This window comes from Oryzias latipes, chromosome 16 (assembly GCF_002234675.1).
Source record: "Oryzias latipes chromosome 16, ASM223467v1".
In the NCBI taxonomy this organism is placed as follows: domain Eukaryota; kingdom Metazoa; phylum Chordata; class Actinopteri; order Beloniformes; family Adrianichthyidae; genus Oryzias; species Oryzias latipes.
The window spans coordinates 26,581,337-26,603,439 of record NC_019874.2 but is presented as its reverse complement, the minus strand read 5'-3'; the positions used below and the strand labels follow the sequence as shown (position 1 = coordinate 26,603,439).

Sequence of the window (22,103 nt, the reverse complement as noted above, 5' to 3'; positions counted from 1 at the left end):
CACAACCTTATATGACACAATCATTGAGCCGGTTCAGCTCGTGCTGGTTTGCGGTGCCTTCCGTCCGTGAAACCAGGGTTCGACTCCGGGCTGCTCCCTGTTCCCTTCTCTACCCCTGTGCCGGTTCCAAGCCCGGTTTGAGAAGGTTGCGTCAGGAAGGGCATCCGGCGTAAAAAAACATTGCCAAGTTTACCATGCGACTTGTTCGCTGTGGCGACCCCTGATGGGAGAAGCCGAAAGAGGAAGAGGATATGACACAATCATAGCAGACTGTTTATCTAATAATTTCACAGTAATTTTTTCTTATACTTATTTATTTATTCCTTTCATGAAGCATCATTGGCTAACTAATACTCTGTTTTCATCCTGTATTTGTAGAAACAGTTTTCACTTTTATTGCATTTCTGAATCTATGAAATCATTGGAAAATAGAATATTATGTTGTTAGCCTTCAAGATCTTACTGTAAAAAAAGTTTGCTGATTCTCTGAGTCACTTAACATACTCTTAACACTTAACATACCTCATACATCAAATTGACCCAGGAACATCATCTCTGTTCCTCACAAATGAACATAACAGGAGGGTTAACAATGTATTTATTTCAATTTATTTCTAATATAAGTCGCTGCGGAGTATAAGTCGCACCCCTTGCCAAACTATGAAAAAAAGTGCGACTTATAGTCCGGAAAATACGGTAATCTCACTTCTCTGTTTTGTAAGGGTAAAAATATGTTTCCTAATAAGATTCTCTTAACTGATTTTTTTCATTTGGTTCTAAAAATTACTGAACTATAACTGAATAACTGAATATAACTATAGTTGTTTTTGTGTTTTTTTGTTAACATGTATGGCAAATATTGTGACAATTTCACAACTGACAGACCAGAGACTCGGGTTAAAAAAAACATTTATCTGAGAGGTTTGCATAAAGATACATACGTGTTTTCTAGATTCTTTTTTTACATAGTATTTACATAGCATTATATATTTATTAAGATTTAAAAAAAAGAAAAGATTTCTTTCATGTCAAGCTGTTTAGATCTTTACCTTATTTATAGTTTTTGCAAAAACCTCTGAATTTATTCATTCATGACAGTGTAAACACAATACTGGAGTTCACACGAATCATTGTTTCCGCTGGAAAGAAACATTTTTTCCAGTTGGATTTTTGCACCAAAAACAATCCAGATTTTTGTTTGCAGAACCATTTGAATTAAGCATCAACCTATAATAAAAAGTTTTTCTTTGGTTTGTTCAGGCTCAGGTTTTTGTACTGGTGGGTCCTTTTACCAGACCCTGCTCTTTACGCATCACAGGTGCGTAGATGCTGCAGTCTCTGGCTTCACAAAATCCTGGCACGCCTGGAAGTCCCACCATTCCCTGCTGACCCACAGGACCGTGGAAGCCTCGGGGGCCACGGGAGCCCTCCATGCCATTCTTGGGTTCTGCCGGGTAACCCGGCAAACCTGAAAAAGTTTGTTTTTAAATATTCACAACAATTTGTCAGGAAAAAAAATCAGAAACATTTTACCATAAGAATAGTGTCAATTGAGAATTTTACAGCCTTAAAAGTAAGTGTATAAAAATTAGATCTATATTTAAAAAATTTGGTTTTGCTGTCACTAATAATTAAGGAATTGATGTGGAAAGTGTTCAAAGAATCAAACCTTGGAGTCCCTGCGGTCCGTCTGGTCCTGGTAGGCCTTTACCTGGATCTCCTGCATTGCCTTTGGGTCCCTTTGGACCTGTTGGAAGCAAAAAACAACAACAATACAGGTCACAACCCTAAAGCGCCATCAAGTACCAACACAAAACTAAATGTTCATGGATCCAGGTTAAGAGTTTTATTGGTATTCACTCTGTTTGGTTAAATTTGCAGAATTTAAAAGAAAAACCTATTTTTTACCTCTTGCACCTTGAGCCCCCGCCTGTCCTTCCAGCCCTCTCTCACCCTGAATGCCCCTGCTTCCCTTTGCTCCTGCTTTTCCTGCTTTTCCCTGAAAATTGGGCACAGAAGAGTATTGATTATTCCAATTGATTCACACAGTCTCCAAGTTTGTAGCATTAGTATAAGATAAGTGTGGTGTCAGTGTTTTCAACTTCCTTGTACACACCATTGTTAACTCAGGTTATTGTGTGATTCGTGCAACTCCGCCTTGATTTACAACATCATAATCTGAATCATTTAATAATTTTCAAGATAAGTTTTCACTAATATTGCTTTTTAAAGTGAAGAAAATCTTTATGACATGCTAAATTATGTTTAAATCTTAACATTTATTTATTAAAAAATAATATTGATGCATTATTATTGAACATAAAAAAACAAATTGAAATATGTGAGATTTTAGCAATATGCTAACTTCCATCCGCAGTCCTTTGGCAGGCAGATATTATAAAAGACAGAAAACATGTTATTGGAAGTAATTTTACATAAAATGAAACTAAATATAAAATTGAAGTAAGAGACATAACATACTATATAGTCAGTATATAGTAATAAGAAGTTCTGATTTCTGTTCTCTAACATTTGAGATTTCTGAAATTCCATTAATTCAGAATTTGATTTAGGTATGTTTTATAATGTACGGTTGGCTTATGAACCATAAAGAGCTGACAGATGTTTTCATGAATCTGGAGGAAACACTTACAGCTTTTCCTGGGGCTCCAAGAGGTCCCTGGGCTCCTGGCGGCCCAATTAGAGTTCTGTTGTTGATGGGACAGCCCTGAGAGCATTTGGCTCGGATTGACTGGGCATACTGGGAGATCTGGGCTGTAACCACTCCTCTGCAGAGCTGCAGAACCTGCTCATCGGTCAGACCGGGACCCTGCAGCATGCACAGGAACCTCATCTTAGCTTATCAGAAGACTTGAAGGTTATTTTAGGCACAAAATGAAAGAAAAACTTAAAAAATAGGAAAGAATATGCTTTACCTTTCATTTTTTCCCCTTAAACATTAAATATAGGAAAATTGTTTTAGCACATTTAACAAAAAGCATAATATTATTATAGGTTAAAAAGGAGCGTAAACTAAAGCATTAAAAAAGGGAATTTGTCAACTGTTGAGCTAACTTTAGAACTGCTGAGACTAAAAGATGTGTGTTGGTTTAAGATCAGTCCAAACATCAGCAGATGTTGCTCACGACTGGTCCTGGAGCTCCTTTTGGTCCAACTCGGCCTGTAACACCTGGATCGCCGATTGGACCTTGCTCTCCTCTGGACCCCGGAACTCCAGGTGGACCAACCGGGCCTGGGACGCCAGTACGTCCGAGCACTCCTTTTGGACCTCGCTGGGTAACAAGAGCAAACAGACGTCCAGAACTATTTCTGAGTATATTATTGCTGCACTTCAAAAGATTAATTACAAACCAAAGCGTAAAAATCTTTCTTCTTAGTTCACAATAAAACCCCATTAAGTTCAAATAATTCCCTTGAGTTATACTTTTTATAAATAAATAAAAATTCTATTAGTTAGAATTTCAGGTCTGCCTAATTTCAATGAAATATTGCTACTAATTGTTCAGATCTAAATTATTACATTCAGATTTTACATTTTTCTACATTTATCTATCAATTCATTGAACATTCAAGGTTCTCTTAGAATATATATTCCAATATACACGTAATATTTTTATATAATATTATACATGTAATTATACATAGTACAAAGTTGAAGTTTATGAATATATTTTTAGTGTAGCATGTGATACATTTTGATTTATAAAAACATGTAGGGACCTGCTTACTGTTCAGAAACCTCCCTAAATGTTCTTTTCACCATCTGTTCAGGGTGGGATGTATAGTGCATGCAAACCATTCCATCACCTGTCCTTTGTCTCCACGATCACCTGGACTGTTCTGATAGGTAAAAAAAGAAAAACGAACAAATGAAATGAGAGGTAACTTCCAGCAGATGTGCAAACAAAGTGGGTGGAAGAAGTATTCAACAAGAGTCAAAATTACCTTCTCTCCCTTTTCCCCTTTAATGCCCTTCTTTCCTGCCGCACCCTGTGAAAAAACAAAACAGGTGATGAAAGAGGAAGTTGAGAAAAATGAACGATAGGTGTGAGTCCACAAAGGGTTAACTAGGGGAATAAACTAGGAGGTGGAATACACACAACAGACCATAACAAATCCCTGTCTCTGTCTGTAACAATGAGCTTTTGAGACAATTACTATGAATCACTGTCATTGTAAACAAAACGAAACCACAGATGATCATAGGGTTTTTTGTACAAACTTGAAGCCACACACCGAGTTGAAGTTGAACTTTTATTAACAGCATTTCACAACATGAGTGGTACCTCATCTTTAGAGTTTTGTGGATTTGTAACTGAATTAAAACACACTATTAAAAGTACATTTTCTGTAGCAAAAGAATTCCAGCAGATAAACATTACTAACAAGCATGTAGTCATTTCCTAAATGCTTAAATCCTAATCAATTTGGTATAAGACTCTGAAATAAAATGAGATTTGAGGAAACTGAAAAAATCTTTTTGCTTTGAAATATGTCAATTGTGTTTTAAAACATTTTTTTAAAGTTCACACTGATTCACGGTTCAAATTAGTTTTTCTTCTTTCCGATTTTCAATGTGGGAATAGTCATATTCCAAAAGCTAGATGAGTTGCTTTTTTTAGAACTGTGTTTGCATTTTGCAGTTCACAAGCTCACCTTTTCTCCATCAGGCCCTGTCTCACCTTGTGCACCCTGGAGCAAAGAGAAAAAAAATTAAAATACAGTTCAGTTCGTAGGACTTCGATTGTGACAATAAAAATCACAGACAGTTTCACAGAAAGATAAACACAGATGGGAAAAAAATACATTTTTATTTTGCATTTCAGGATGTCATGACTGCAGTCTTCTTGTATGCTATAAATCAAAGTTGTGCTTTTTTTGTTATGCTGTCTTTCATATTAAATCTGATCTTGCGTGTCAAATAAATTCAGTCTAATTCGAGTCAAATATGAGCAATCACATTAAAAAGGGAAGCAAAAAGAAGAACCCCACATCAAAAATTCCTTTCTAAAATTACAAAAACAGAATGATCAAATTTTAAGATCAGTAAACTGTTGTATTTTCAGACAAATTATGCCCCATCACAAGCTAAAGCCATAAAGTACTTCCTTTCATTAAAAATAGTTTATAATTGAACTTTTTTTGCTAATTTGCTAACGCGGATTTTCAGAAATGACTCGTATATGCAGTACAATTTGACTAAATAATTTGTTTTGTGTAGTCTGTTGTTGTCTTTACAAACCGTCTGGCCCTGAAGACCCTTTACTCCCTGTTTTCCTGGCACCCCAGCATCTCCAGGCTCTCCTTGAGGTCCCTGTTGCAGAAAAAGATATGGTCATATTTAAACTGTCAGTGTGTCGACTGACACTGAACAACTTAAAAAAAAAAACTACGTTACTGTGTTTTTGAATTTATTTACTCTTTATATCTAGAATATATACAAGAATATGAAGTGGTACGACTGAAAACATAGAACTGCTTGTAGCGCATGCAGACTGAATGGACTGCATCAAAACAACTGGTTAACATACTGAGCCTCTGCTGCATGATGATAATGATATTTATTTTGGAAATGTACTTTAAAAGGAAATAATAGGACAAAAAATAAATCTCAGAAAAGGGACTGAGTAGAAGTAAAAGCCTTTAACCCTTGTGCTATCCTAGGCACTTTAACATTGGAAGTTGGGTCATCTAGACCCACTAGACAGTGCGCTGAACCTTTTCTTCAATGATTTGTGATCTTCACTGGTGTCCATGGATTACATGTAATCTTTCCACCTTTATCCACCTTTGTCATGGTAGGGAGAACACGTCAAAGTAAGGGTGGGGTCATCTAAGATAGCACAAGGGTTAAATTCTCACCTCCATGAACTAAACCAAATGGGTTACACCCTCAATCTATTACTGTCCTGTTCCTTCTCTAAATTTAAGCTGGTTCTGTCCCACAGCCTTCCTCCACATATGGATACACAACATCATTTTTTGCTTGTGTGTGCCTTGTGTGCAATAAAATAAGACACTAAACTAAAACTTAACTCTGGTCCTATCAGCAGTCCAAAATATCCTACATTTACTCTTTATCTCTGCTACAATAATATTTATTCAAATGTGATATTTTCTCCTCTATCGATTCAGAAAACTGTTTTTTGGTGTTGTCCCTCTGCAGCTGCTGTGCAGTTGTTGAAGTGTTTGAAAGTGTCTTTTATGATGGTGACTCTGTTACGATTTCACAATAATTTTGCTCTTAACTTCCTTGTGAGGTAAGATCCTAGTTACTTGTCTCGCCTCCTTGAAAACACTAAAAAAGACAATGTATTCCCTCCAGACCTGAAAGCATGCAACATATCAAATGGCATTATGTTTGTTTCCCTATAACTCAAATAAGTTTGCCGGTCTGAATCCAGGATTAAATTATTATTTAATTATTAAAATGCAATGATTATCAGAAAGAAAGAGTTTGCAGCAAACCCATCGGGTTGAAATTTAAAAGAAGTTGCGTGACCGGATGAGAGGAGGAAGCCGAGTTTCTCTGTTGTAAATAAGCAGCTATCTTTTAAAAGATGGCATTTAAAAACAACAACACTGCCATTGACTTCCCCATATCATGACAGTGAATAGTTCTCCTTTTCTATGAGTTGTAATCATGGGTGTTTGTATTTTTCTATCAGGGAAATTCCCTCACAAGGTCAGCCTGGTATCTGGTTACGACCACAAAGTAAAAACAATCCCAACATGCTGCTGCTAAGCATACGAGCATGGGGGAACTGCTAATGGTCACATGTTTGGGGGAATTTCTTCCCGTTCTAGATTTATAGTAAATTCTGCAAAAACACACAGAAAATTCTCTTCTAACATTAGGACTCTTTTCTGCAGAATTCTGTGTGATAACGCTTAGTTTGGAGGGGGCACTCCATCTCTGTTACTGCAATATTTGTTCCTGTTCGGGTTTTATCCTGAGTTCATCAGGTTTCCAGAGCCAGTTTTTTGGGTTTGGGTTTTTATTAGTGATTGATTTTTTGCTTAAAATGCAGCAAAAGTCAACATTTCTTCCTAATTCAGTTTACTCTCACATTATCTTAGTAGTTTTATTTAATGGTTCTAAAAAACTTGCACACATACAAAAACAATTTTTCAAACTTTCCACGAGGGTGACATTTATTTTTGCACTCGTGAGTACTATTTAAAAAGCAGAAGTAACTCCTAAATCTGTCACAGAGTAGTTTTTGTTCTCTTCATCAGAAATGAGAAACAAATCGGACTCTCACTTCCCTGACTGGACCGTGACTTCTCTCACAATGTCAGAGTGTCTTGGCATTGCCCCAGTGGACCAGAGAAACCGACAACAAAGACACTTTTGATGGGAGACACACTTGTCTTTAATAACAGTGACTCACTCCAATCACATTTTGATCGATTGTAAAAACATTCCCAGTGGTCTTTTAATTATGATTATGCTGTTTTTAACCAAGATTTTTTTTTGTAAATCTGTCATTTTCTAGGACCTAATTATAATTAGGGCATAACTGGCTTATAGTGCGAAGCATGCCCACCTCCACTTCCTATCACCCCTCTGTTTACATGCTTTCCCACAAGCTTACAGCCCCTCACACCCCCCATCAGCAGTGCCACAAAAACGACGAGGAATATTGTCGCAGCGAGATCAGACGAGGAAAACAAAGGCGTAAATAAATCTAGTCGTCTACAGTGTGGGCAAAAAAGTATTTAGTCAGCCACCAATTGTGTGAGTTCTCCCTCTTAAAAAGACAAGACAGGCCTGTAATTTGCATTATAGGTATCCCTCAACTAGGACAGAGAAAATGAGAAAAAAAATCCAGACAATAACAGTGTCTGATTTTTAAACAAATTAATCTGTAAAATATGGTGGAAAATAGGTATTTGGTCCATAACAAAAGTTCAACTCAATACTTTTTTAGATCCCCTTTGTTGGCAATGACAACAGCCAAACATTCGCTGCAAGTCTTCAGGCTTTCACAAACTTTTGCTGGTATTTTGGCCCATTCCCCCATGCAGATCTCCTCTAGAGCAGTGATGTTTTGGGGCTGTCACTAGACAACACATACTTTCAACACCCCTCAAAGATTTTCTATGGGGTTGAGATCTGGAGATGGGTTAGGCCAATCCAGGACCTTGAAATGCTTTTTACGAAGCCACTCCTTCAATACCCAGACAGTGTGTTTGGGGTTGTTGTCATGCTGAAAGACCCAGCCAGATTTCATCTTCAATGCCCTTGCTGATGGAAGGAGGTGTTTACTCAAAATCTGCTGATACAGTATTCTTTCATTCACATGGATCAGTCATCCTGGTCCCTTTGCTGAAAAACAGCCCCAAACATAATTGTAGGAGCTAAAGGCCTAGAAACTATTTAACTAAGTTCTAGCTCCTTTGATACACTGAGATGTGCGACGCCAGAGTTGATTGACGCGCCAAGCGGGCTGTCGTTTCCTTATACGACGAAGAAAAATGAGTCTTTTACTCCGATCAACTTTGCATTACTTTGTTTCTTTTATTAATTTACACTACTGAACGGATTGGACTACTCTTTTGCTTCATTTCCACCACAAGCGGTCAAAAACCATTTCTCCATCTGGCTCATGCACACCTGTGTGTGGTCAGATCATCAACCAATTTATAATTGACAGCAAAACATGAAAACAGCGACACCCACAGGACATGTTTCTCCATATGGCTCCTACAATAATGTTTCCACCCCCATGCTTTACAGTTGGAAAGGTGTTCTTTGGATGCAACTCAGCATTCTTTCACCTCCAAACACAATGAGTAGAGTTCTGACAAAAAAGCTATATTTTTGTTTCTTCTGGACATTCTTCCAATCATCTTCTGGATCATCCAAATGCTCTCTAGTAAATCTTAGACAGGCCTGCCCATGTACTGGCTTTAGCAGGGGGACACATCTGGCACTGCAGGCTTTGAGTCTCTGGTGGGGTAGTGTGTTACTAATGGAAGCCTTTGTTGCTTTGGTCCCAGCTCTCTACAGGACATTCACTAGGTCCCTCGTGTGGTTCTGGGAATTTTGCTCACCATTCTTGTGATTATTTTAACCCCACGGGGTGAGATCTTGCAGTAAGCCCCAGGTCAAGGGATATTATAAGTGGTCGTGTACGTCTTCCATTTTCTAATCATTGCTCCCATTGTGGATTTCTACACACCAAGCTGCTAACCTACTGCAGATTCCGTCTTCTCAGCCTGATGCAGGTCAACAATTTGGTTTCTGGTGTCCTTAGACAGCTCTTTGGTCTTGGCCATAGTGGAGTTTGGAGTGTGACTCTTTGAGGTTGTGGACAGGTGTCTTTTCTATGGATAACCAGTTCAAACAGGTGCCATTAATACAGATAACGAGTGGAGGACAGAGGATCCTCTGACAGAAGACGTTATAGATCTGTGAGAGCCAGAAATCTTGCTTGTTTGTAGGTGCCCAAATACTTACTTTCCACCATGATTTACAAAAAAAATTCTTTAAAAAAACAGACAACAGGCCTCTCTGATCTTTTTGGGTGGGAGAACTTGCACAATACTTTTTTGTTTGTGGATGCATTAGAATGGAACGGAGCAGGAAGCTTGTGGCCCACCAATCGTAACTTCTACATCAAAACTACAATCTTTGTCAAACAGCCTTTTTTTCTCTGCTCCTGAATCACAATGATTTGGATAAAGAAATACTTGTAAATCCAAGTTTAAACTTTATTTTCTTTATGTTTGTACTCCATCATGAGAAAAATGCCATGTTAAAAAACAATTTTCATCAGAGTGGGTCTTTAAGGGGGAAGTAAAGACATGGCTTTGTGTTGAGTTTGTAAATTTTTATTAAAACCACTCATTAAATGAATGGCTTTTAGCAGCTGAATAAATTCAGTTCCAACCAGTTAACAATTGTGAAAAGCTGTTCTGCACTTGTGAAGGTTAATGTATTTTTTTTATGCTTTGCATACATGAACAGGGGGAGAACATGCTTACTCTACACAGGAAGGTCCCAGCTGGGATTTGTACCAGAACCTTCTTGCCTCATATGAGTCACTGAATACTATTCACTTTAGTTGTCTGCTCACTCACCACTCTACCCACTCGACCACGAGGCCCTTTGGTGCCAGGATCGCCTTTACTGCCCTGTAAATAAGAAAAAGTGGTGAACAATTTTTATGCTGCAAAAGACTTCAAATACAGCTTTAAAACAAGCATGTCTGACTGAAACATGGATCATTTTAAATGTAATATTTAGAATGAATGCCCATAAATGCATTCTGCTTAAAACAAGTTCTAACATGATTCAGGATAAGGGACAGGATTGCTGCTCAAAACCAGTAAAAAAAAAATCTTTGGCTTAGTAAAAACAAAAAAGGACATTGTTATTGGAGTTTATCCCACCATCTTAATTTCTAAAGAGATCCGGGTGACTCATAGAAAAGTCATGGCAGAAAACAATAAGCAAAAGGAAACAGGAACTTGAAAACATCTAGAATTTCCCAGAGAGGGCTCTGCTGTGACTTTCAATTCACAGACTCAAAGGGATTTCTGTTTAAATGCTTAAGCAATTGCTGAAACAAAAATAACAAACATTTGAAAGAGACTTAGGGAATTTTAAACAGAAGAGAAATGAAGGAGTCAGAAAAAGCACATTTAAACGTCATTACCTTGACACCAAATGGACCGGGCTCCCCCATGAACCCTGTGACTCCTGTTGGCCCCTGAAGAGGACAACGGTGTAAACAGGCAGAAACACACACACAAAAACAAAAGATAATATATTTGATTTAAGTTGGATCTTCTGACATCTTCTCCAGGTTCCCCGTCGCTGCCTGGAAGACCACCATGACCTTTGGAACCCTGAAATAAAAACCGGGGAGAAAAAGGTATTACGTTTTTGTTTTCTTTTTGTTTTTTTGCGAGGCAGGTATTTATTAAATGATACAACTGAGTAAAATGTAAAATCATAGTAAAAAAATATTCTATTTTGAGTTCAAGGTGATGCTAAATTAAGTGAAGTCCTAGAGCTATGTTGCAAATTAGCCACAAAGTACATGAAAGTTTTGATAAAGCATTTTTGGACGTGTGTAGCAGCATTCAATGAAAACCAGTTTTTCAAAGGAGCAACCAAAGGTGAATTATTTGTAGAATAACGTTGTGTATACATTTTAATAGGAAAAAGTTAAAGAGAAACTAAGACACACAGTCATGAAAAAACGTTTCTGTTTTTATTAGATTGGTTCTTTTTGTGTAGCTTTATGTACCAATTAGTGGATTTTACTGAACAGTTCCTGATTGCAGGTTTTCCTCATTGCATTGCATATTGCTGTACACAAGAAGACAGGTCATGGCTGTGGAGTGTTGGGGAAATTTCCTGGCAGATACCAAAGCCTGTTTGTCAAGGCTCCGCTTGAAGGTACTTTCAGTTTCACTTTTCACTATGACCCACAAAGCAGCCATTCAAACACTGTTCTCACTGTCTTTTTATAGAACACAACTCCATCCATCTGGGTTGCTGGGTTGCTGGAACCTATCCCAGCTACTGTCGGGTGAAGACAGGGTACACCGTGAACGAGCCACCAGTCTGTTGCAGGACAGACACACACTCACATGCACACCTAGGGGCTATTTACAGACGCCAATCAACCTGTGAAGCAGGTTGTTGGGATGTTTTTGGACTGTGAAGGGAAGCCAGAGCGCTGGGAGAAAACCCACACATGCAGGAAGAGAACATGTAAATTCTACACAAAAAGGGCCCAGCTGGGATTTTCGAACCAGGGCCTTCTTGTGAGGTGAGAGCGCCAACCACTCAGAACAAGCTCGCGCTAAATAAAGCAAAACTATATGCAATAGAATATATACCTAATAAATACATGTAATAAAACAGAAAAAAAGGGTTTGCAAAACTGTATTTCTGTTGCTTGAACAGATAATAATGACCACTCTGTGCTTACATTTACAGTTTACTGTGGAAAATTCTACAGTAAACCTCTTCCAAGTAAGTGTGGAAACTCAAATATGGACACAAACTCACAACCTTTTTATTTTTGATACACTAACAAACAGTCATACTAATCTACATGGAGTTGCATTGTAATTCATGGCTAATTTAGGAATGTAAAAGTCAAAAAATGACTTCTTTTTCTTTTCTTTTTTCATCCAGAAACTGTTTAGTTTCACTTCTCATGATAATGTCTAGTTAAAGATCAGCTCTACCAAGCGTACTTTAGATGCTTACCCAGCAAACCACAGCGAAACGACTACACTGAACTTCCCCAGATTCCACATTACAGATCAACTTTGCACTTTCATCTAAATTTCACAGGAATTTCATGACAAAGATAAGGCGAAATACTTTTGTTGAGTTGCTAGAGGACTACTTCAGCTGTAAAGGAAACTTATAAATATAAAGTTACTCTCAGATAACTGACAGAACTGGAGCTTTAAAAAAGGCGCTCTCTGAAAATATTATTTTAAAGTCACCTTGATGGGGTCTGGTATGGGACAGGATGATCAAAAAGACGTTAACGTGGTTTTGGGTTAAAGTAAAGTGTGTAATTAAAAAATAAAAGCTAAACTGATTTTTAGATCTGTGCCCTTTGCTTTGCTGAAAACAATAAAAATACCATTATGAAATGTTTTTATCTGTTCAGGGTTATCTATATTTGGATTCAAGTTAAGAGCAGGAAAGAGCATAGTCTGTTGTGATTACTTTTTGTTTTTATCAATTACCCCAAAGCTTAATTTAAGCTGCTGGTTTCCCTTTGATCATTTTCCAATCTTCTTGTCATCATTGCCTTCAACATGTATTGTTTTGGTGTTTTGGGCTTTGTTATATAATATTTTAGTACATTTTTCCTCCTCTGGGTTTATTTCATTAAAGATTTTTGCCAGAAAGCCTGACTTCCTGCAGCACCAAACTTCTATTTCTGACACCTAACTTGTTAAACCAAACGATTTAAAGACGAGAAATTGAATATGTCACACAGCTGAAGCATGATCAAAACTTTTGAAAAGATAAAATGATTTCAGTAGCTCCTAATTTTTTTTAAATTTTAATCAGCAATTGTGAAAAGCATTCATATGAAGATATGAGAAATTTCTCGCATGGGTCATTATGAACGCAGATGTAAGACCGGTCTGCCAAAAAGCTGACACAATCTTCTCGGTACTCCAAGGGTCTTTCAGCAGTGGCTTTCTTGGGCCGGCATGAGAGGATGGTGCCCTTTGGTCTGCTTTGTTTTCAGTCATGTCTTCTTGGTTCTTGTCAGGTTTCAGTTTTTGATTTTTTTCCCCTTGTTAAGTTATTGATTTTGCCACACTTTTTGTCTGTCTTTTTTTGTTTCTGGATTTTTTCTTGTTTAAATTTATTTATTAAAACCTAAGTTCCTGCCATCAAACCTGGGCTCCTGCAATATTGGGTTTTACTCCAGTAATGAGCAGTTTTACTGTTACAAAGAGAACAGCTCATCTGCTTAATATTGTATTTTCTCCATTTCCCACAGATTGGCCCAAAGTAAACAAGTAATTTTTAGATTCTAGTCTAAATTATGGATTGTTGCAACATGCCAAATAACTATAATCTACCGATAAACCTAATCATCTCATTTCTCTGTGTTGCTTTTGAAAAGTTAGATATGATTAAATCAGGCTTATATATATGGTAGATTGGGCATTAATAAATAACATTTTACTGATTTATTTAGCCTATAACCTGTGATTTTTTTTGTTTTTTTTTTAAATGAAACTTTTCTTTGTTGGGCTTATTTTGCACAAGGGGGCAAAACTAAAAAAAAGTCCAAACGAGTTTTTTTCTGAAATTGCATCATGGGGGAACTAAAAGCTCAATTCAAAAGTGATATGCTGGTAAAGCATGATACTTCTTAGAACTATACTGTCTCTCCAACCCTGAAGGCTGTAAAATGAGGGTCACAGAAACATTTTAATGGGAGTTTGTACCTTGGGTCCACTTGGTCCAATCCCCCCTGGCTGTCCTGGATAACCCTGGGGGCAACACAGGGAAATAACTTACAAAGTTTTTACAGAATATTAAACAATGAGAAGAACAATTGAAGCTTTTAGTCATTTTTTAATAAAGAGAATCAAAACATGTTGAAACTCTAAAGAGAAGTCTTAGCAGCACAGTTGGAGCAAAACCAGCATGAGGAAGTCTGGGGCCAGCACGTACAACGTCACATGCTTATTCCATCATGTGTGGTAATGGAAATCACAAAAAGCAGAAAAGGAACAAGTTATTTTTGCATAAAACTGAGATCATATTGTTTAATGGAACAAACAAAGTGACGTATAAAAAAAATACTTTCACTTCATTTTTTTACTTGTGGAAATAGAATCAACCCTCTGGTGCGTAGCAGTCACGACAGTGGACAGCTAAATAAAGCACTATCTCCTCAATGCAGTGGTTTCTGTGGCAGAACTGTACAAGTCAGTAAACTCGTCTCTGCTGCCACAGACCATTGACTTCTATTCAGCGGTTAGTTGGTGTAACTGCAAGTAAATTTACTTTTAATCCTGGATCGATAATAAACAGTCCAGACCCCATAAAATAAAATAAAAGAAGCCACCATGACTACCGCTTGCATGTCCTATCAATTCTTCTATGCTGAAAAAAAGTCTCACTAGTGCAAACATTAAAAAAAAAAGCATAAAATATGTAAAAAAACTGGAATAAACTATGTGTCCAATGAAATAGAAGAAATATGATTGATCGTCATTTGATGTCACATCGTGGGTCGCCCAGTATAGTACAAAAACCATGGAGTTGCTTCACTGTATCTTGAGGTCTACTGGATTGGACATTTTTGTAACTTTCAGGAAAATAACCATATTTGGAAGGGAAAAAAATCTAAACACTTTTATCATGTCCTGAGAAGAATAAAAACTCTTTAGACAAAAAATCTTGACCAAAGCTTTCATAATGTATACATCAGAGGGTTAATATTTCCTAATGGCCCAAGAACAATTAGATTTTTTTAAAATCGACTTGAGATTTTTGGAGAAAAAGTAAAGTTTTTTAAAAGTTGCTTCAACGACTTACAGAGTATCCTCTTTCTCCATTGTCTCCTGGAAAGCCTGGTGCTCCTATCTGACCCTAAGGGAAAAGACAGGAAGGTTACAGGGAGGTGACGTGTGCTGGTTGGCAAGAGAGTGCAATAAAAACCCTTGAAAATCTCTTGAGCCCTGAGCTCTAGTTTGATATGCTTTTTCTTCATTTATTTTGTAGTCACAGGGCCCCAGGTAATCAGAATTAACTAGAGTGAAACTTAAACCCACAATGTGATGTCCTCATATGTGGACGCCTGGTCTCATGAGGTTAAAAAATGTTAACAAAAAAATTCAACATGAGAAATCCATTAAAATCCCAACTTAAAGAAAATGTGAATGTGAAATAATACCAAATAGCATTTTACCTTCAGTCCATCTTTTCCCTGAAGACCCTGTTTACCTTGTTCACCACGAGACCCCTGCAAAAATATTACAAACACTTTATGCACATTCAGTGCACTTTTAATATTCTGATTAACTAGAATTTTGTTTTTTTACCTTGATACCTTTACCTCCCCTGGGTCCTGCAGGTCCTGGATCACCAATGGAACCCTAAAAAGGACAATAAATAATGTATGATTAAAATTTGAATTAATAAATATCAGCCTTTTCTAAACACATCTAATAAACCTTTTTTTTTCCGGGGGTATCATAATTGAATAAAAATGTATATTTAAATTGAACCAGATGTGATAAACAGATTTGTAAATATTGAAAAAATGTGGTGGTGTACTTGATTCCAACCAATACATTTATTTTGATTTTATTTAATGCTTTTATAATGTATTGATTATAATAGTGAGGTGAGGAACTTCAGCTGGTGAAAGTGAATTTGAAGCCATGCAGTAACTGAAGCAGCTGTTGTTTTGTAAAAAATCCCCACCCACATCCTCATACACCACCTGTTTGATGATAACATGACGGCCAGCAGGGTGGCATGTGGTGGAAGGAAGCATGGGGAGTTTTTCAACTGTGCATAAACACAATTATGACCTTACAGGTGCTTTTCATGCAGTTCTTTTGGACCCACATAATTTTCAAATGCAAATATAAATGATTATTTATGATTATGCAAAACAGAAAAGCCTACACAATCAATTAAGCATTTTTAGCATTTGTAGCATATTTAGCTTAAAATGCAATTTGCTTTTTTTATTTATTTACAATTTTATTTTTATTTATTTTTTAATATCTGAATTGTAATTTTCCATATTAAATTTTGAATAGCAATATGCATTTTCAAATTGCATGATCAAACTGTAAATTGAATTGTCAGTTAAGAAATACATTTTACTTTGAATCACGGCTGAAAAAAACGTTGATTGGTCATCATAACATTTCATTTTTTTTAATATCAGCTCCCCGACAGCTAAAATTTAAAAAAGTAGGGAAAAAGTCATTTTATTTTTTAAGATTGAAAAAGTTTTGTTTTAGTTCTTCCTGGAAAAAATGGGGTTTCCCCTCAAGGCAGAGGCAGACTCATGCTCTAGCCTAATAAAACGTGGGTACTGTGTTGTTAAATTCAGGATTGAGACAGTTTGTTGTAAAATGCACTGTGTAAAGTCAGTGTGAAGCTTGTGTTACTTATTTCTGAATTAATCATTTTTACTAGTTTGTGTTAATTTATTTGTTTGTTAAAAGGAAATCACACTTCTATAATACTAACTACTTCGAACAGTCATGGTGTATCATACCATACTATGCATTTGATACTGAATATTAGTATAGGAAGGGAATTGGTGATAGTTATGTATTTAAAATTAAACATTTTTCATTTGTAAAATTGTGTAAAATAACTTTAAGTAGAAATTTTCCAGCACTGTCAGACAGATAGGAAGCTGTTTTCTTACAGTCTCACCAGGAGCGCCGACTCCGCCGCGGGGTCCCTGTATGCCGATGTCGCCCTGCAGACAGAGAGGGTAGATCAAAACAATGCAACACATTTTGGTGTGAAATCAGAAAAAAAACTAAACTATTAATAAATACTGTAAAAATTATCTGGAAAATAGACCAATATGACAAAGTCCTGCTGCTTATAACTGTTTGGATTCATTCTCAGATAAATACAATAAAACAAATGATAATAATAATTTGTAGAAATGTGTGTATTAAATCAAAAATGTGTTTTAATTTTGATAAATAAGATGTGAAATTTGACCAAAACTAAACAGCAGTTTGCTTGTTTCTGTAAATGTGAACTTTTTGTAAAATGTACCTTCAGACCGAGCTCTCCACTCTCGCCTGGGTCGCCCTGCAGTCCAGGTTCTCCCTGCAGGAAGAATCCATCCAAATCAAAAGGCATTTACAAAAAGTCAAAGCAGGTAATCATTCAGAGAGCATTGTTTGACGTAATGCTTGATGCTGACATGAAGCTTTGGAATGTCAGATCTGCTGGTGAACTCACCATCCCTCCAGAGAAACCAGAAGCTCCTTCTTCTCCTTCAGGTCCAGCATCCCCCTGCAAATTAATTCTGAAATCTTTTTAAAACCGAAAATTAAAGCCAATACAACTTCTCTTCTTTCACGTTTGTGAAGATGTTCCTCTTAGAGGTTCCCTTATATATTTATCAGATTTAATCAAACCAGCTGTGCATGCATTCGCTCTCTTTTCCATTAAATTTGTACATTTATGTGCTTTGGGCTAATTGAGACAATTTTCTGTGTAACATAAACTAATGAAAGTCATCATAATTGTTACTTTTACTGTCTCACTTTCATTAGAATTTACTTACCACTGGTCCAGTGTCTCCTCTTTTTCCCATGACCCCTTTGGTTCCCTTATAACCCTAAACACAACATAAAATTGAATTAAAAAACCCATAGAAATGATTTCAGACACGCTCTTGTTCTTTCATGATAATGAGCCCGCAGGACAGGCTTCTTCACCTCTCTGCCTTGAATTCCAGGCCGACCAGTTTGCCCTTGAACACCTCTTGATCCCTAAATAGACAACAGATAAATATCAAATTTAGGAAATTATGATTTAGAAAGAAAAATCCTGTTTCTGCCACTAAATAACCAAAATTTTAGAACGAAAAACATTAATATTTCTTCGTGTCCTTTTATATTAAAAGGTAAAGTGTTGTATTTTGGTTTGCATGCTAACTTGAGAATCCAGTGGGTTTAATACAGAGAGCATCAACTCAAACTCTTTAAGGAGTTTTTAACATCATTTACTTTAAAAACTAAGAACTGCATACATTTGCAGATGACATCAGTCTTACAAAAATGCAACTTCCTGTAAGCAGTCCTTTAAGTAAAAAGAGACAAATTCTCAAACAGACATATTTTATAAACTCCTAATTAAATTAAATGACCTAACTATCATGACTTTATACCTTTGGTCCCGCAAAACCAGCAAATCCGGGCCCCCCAGGTTCACAGTCACACTCTGTGGGGCCCTCCTCCCCGAGCGCAGCATCGCCTCCAGACTCCTCTAAGGAGTCGGTGTCCGGGCCTGCAGGACGGTACGGCACCTGAACAAGGACAATAACGTTCAGCGAGGGTCAGAGAAATTCATTTGAGTCACTCCAGAAACATTTAAAGTCAAAGTTTGTTTGTCTTGTACCGGTGAACACAACAGTAATGTTTAACATTTGATTTATTGACATGATCAAAAATAAGCTGGTTTGCAGACTCGTTTGTATGACCTCATGAAATGATGCTGCCTGACCAGGACAGAATCATACGACACTCTGGAGAATTCAAGGGGTCAAATTTGGCTGCTATTTTATCTTTTCACATTTAAAAAAAATTGTTTTCATTTTTTTCAAAATTTATTTTATTTTTATTTTTTTGGCTGCATTTAATTTCTACGCGAAATGAATAAATAAAAATAGCTCAAGAAGTTTAAAAGTCCAGAAGAAAGTAGTTCTTGAGTTCTCCAGGGTTCAGATCCTTTCACTTAACAAGACATTTTTCTTTGAAAATGTCCACATTTTTTATTAATTACATTTGGTGATGGAGTAAATGCTGTTGTATCAGATGTATGCTTTTTATTAAACGCATCTCAATTGTTTTTCCGTAAACCCTCTTGTTGTCTCTGCTAAGAACCTGGACCGAGCTCCCTACCTGCATGGTCTCAGTGTCCTCCTTGGCGTAGTGGGACTCGGTGGTGGAGGCGATTGGAAAGACCTCCTCTGTGATCATGGTGACTCTGGTGCGGTCGTAGTCCTCCTCTGGTGACTGGCTGTAGTGGTCGACGGCAGGAGATTCTTCATAGATGTTCTCAGCTGCAGAAACACAGGCAACATGAGAAAACTTCAACTCAAAATAAATCTGTTAGTTAAGATTTATAATTCCTCCTTTAAATATGAAAATTGACAAGTTTTTAATTAAAAAATTTGGGACAAAGTTAAAGGGAGAAAAAAGCCCTCCATCAATCGATCATGTGATTAAAGGAGAAAAAAGGTGATTGAAGATTTTTATATTTCAACACTGACAGGACACTTTGAAAATTCAATTTTGGACATTTTGATTTGCTTCATTGTCATCATAAGAAATTCAAAACAGGAGCAAAGAAGCAAACATCTCAAATATACATACATGTATCTGTTGTGTCTTCGTGAATGAATGATTTGATTTGCTTTAAACCGGTTTTGTCCACCTTAGTTAAAATGAAAGAGGAGCATTTGAATTTTAAGAACTTTATTGTACCTGACGGGTATCCCGAGTACTCGTCCTGGCAGAGAGAAGAGACCACACACAGCAGGAACACAAGGAGGTTCCACACCTGCAGCAAACAGCCTTAATTTAATCCACAAGATTGTGTGAAAGTGAAAAAAGACAAAGATAAAGCAGTCAGATGGGGAGTTTGAAAAAAAAACAGCTCTGGCGAATGTTTTCAAAAATTCTTTCTGTAGAGTTGTTAAAAGAAAAGCTCATTTTAAAATGTTTGCTAAAAAAATAGTCCATTTATAAACTATTTTCTAGAACAAATGTATCTTTTAGTAAGCGCAAAAATCAAGATATGTAATGTTTGAAAAACAAAGAGAACTTGTGCATTTAATGTTTTTTTTTTTTGTGGAAACAAATCTATGACGGGAAAACATCAATAACAACATCAACAACAACAACAAGTATTATTTTTAGAGCTTAAAAAAAACAGGTTTAACATCTTGAAAAATGGAGACAAAGAAAAAAGGGTGTGTTTATTGAAAATTAGAAAATATAGTTTTAGTTCAGCAAGTATTCTAAAACGCTCTTAACTTTGGACCATAAATGCATCTTCTAAGATGTTTAGGCGTTCATTTTCCCAAAGAACTAAAGTTAAAACTGTGTTTGTGTGCTTTTCCAGTTCCTTTTTTTTCTACTGTCTGCGCTGACTTTGAATTTATTTTGGATTACATCTTTGAGCCTGAACAAGCTGTAATGACATAGTACTAGACAAACATGCATATTCTCATTCACAGCAACAAAACTCATCATAGCTGACATAAATGCATTTGGAATGTCAGAATAAACCCAGATTTTTCTAAAAAGAAATGAAAAAATATAAGAATATTGCACCTTTTTGCTTTTAAAAAGCTACCTTAATCTACTGAAATGAAGAGTAGGCATCAACCACTTCCACTGATGAACCCTCTGACCTTAGTGCAGAATGTCAACCCATCAAGAGCATCAAAAATGCTGCTGAAGCTCTGAAGAGCCCCGATGATGATGGTGGTGGTGTTTGGGTGAGAAGTCAAAAGACTGAGGTTTCTTTGTCAGGGTAGAACCGCACAGCCCTTCTCAAACTCGTTCCACATTCCTGAAGCTGCGGTGCGAGCCCGAACACCAACCCAGCAAAAAGCTCCAGGGTTCAGCGGACAGCTGACACCAGGTCAACGGCCTGATGGTTGAGGAGGACCAAACCTCAGCAGTAACCACCATTTCCCAGCATCAAGGTGACAATGAACTTAAACACCTTGGAGAACATAAAGGGTTGAGTTGTGGGGGCAGAACACTTTGAACTTCTTTTTTAGAGTTTATTTGATACTTTTGAGTTTTAGAAACATTGAGTTCCATAAAGCAGTAAAAAAATCAAATAACTGATAATGTTAAACTGACAGACTTGTTGAGAATTCTCGGTTTTTCAGCTTTTTCTGAATTATCTCAGAAAATGAATTTACTTTTTCAAATCACTGTCAGTCTAATACCTGGAAACACTGGAGGAGCTGCCTACTGACCCTCCCACTTTAATTAATTTATTTTGTGTTTTTTAACAATCGTGCTATTAAGTTATGCATTTTCAACTATTTAAATCTTTTCTGTACTATACTATACCATACTTTACTATACTATACTACACTATACTATACTTTAACTATTGTATTTTTTCTGAGCCACAGAATGCTGTTTTGTAATGAAAGAAAATGATACAAATGAACAAGAAGAAATTATCTTACAGTTAAAAAAATGACTCGATTGGTTTGAAAAAGCAGTTAAAAAGAATCTTTATTACGTGCAAAATTAAAGAAGCTTGTAATGTTTGAAAAAAAGCAGAATGGATGCGTTTGATGGTTTATTTTGGTGGAAAAATGTATGAAGGGAAAACTCAAAAGCATTATGAACATTTCATAGACTTTAAAGAGCTTGAAACAGTGCACACAAAAATGAGCTGTTTTTGTTTAAAAAAATCTTTAAAAAATAATTTTAGATTAGTAAACAAAAGTTCTCAAGATTCTAAAAATTGTGGCAGACAAAAAGTACTCAGATTAAAAGACTTTAACTCCATCTTTTACGTTTTCCATCTATTTTAAACCATTTCCATGAAATAAAATGGATTTTTTTTGTCCCCCTCTTACCTTGGGACTGGAGGCTCCCATGATGCTGCAGTCTTCTCTGATCAGATCCTGATCAGGAGGCTTGAAAAACACAGATCAGGACTCGCTCGGGCTGATTTAACTGTCTGGCTCACAGCATCTTGACTGCAATGGTTCCTCTTCCTGTCCTCCTTCCCAGGATCCCTCAGATTCCCCGGCTCTGAGCAGATCCGCTCCATCTTTTTCTTTTGCTCCCTTTGCCCTCCATCCCCA

General features: G+C 36.7%; 1 protein-coding gene across 1 annotated transcript; it reads right to left on the bottom strand.

Annotated features, from left to right (window-relative positions):
• Positions 1 to 892: 892 nt before the first annotated feature.
• On the bottom strand, positions 893 to 21,970 carry LOC101154896 (collagen alpha-1(I) chain). Its single transcript, XM_020710577.1, has 25 exons — positions 21,873 to 21,970; positions 19,744 to 19,819; positions 19,040 to 19,319; positions 18,426 to 18,594; positions 17,974 to 18,027; positions 17,820 to 17,873; positions 17,492 to 17,545; positions 17,303 to 17,356; positions 16,938 to 16,991; positions 15,586 to 15,639; positions 15,453 to 15,506; positions 15,080 to 15,133; positions 13,981 to 14,025; positions 10,828 to 10,881; positions 10,689 to 10,742; positions 10,111 to 10,164; positions 5,264 to 5,335; positions 4,678 to 4,713; positions 3,967 to 4,011; positions 3,829 to 3,861; positions 3,147 to 3,293; positions 2,654 to 2,830; positions 1,909 to 1,999; positions 1,670 to 1,747; positions 893 to 1,468 (listed from the first exon to the last, which is right to left on the bottom strand). The coding sequence occupies exons 1-25, from the start codon at positions 21,891 to 21,893 to the stop codon at positions 1,263 to 1,265; spliced, it is 2,070 nt and encodes a 689-aa protein (XP_020566236.1). The 5' UTR covers positions 21,894 to 21,970; the 3' UTR covers positions 893 to 1,262.
• Between the last annotated feature and the right edge of the window lie 133 nt (positions 21,971 to 22,103).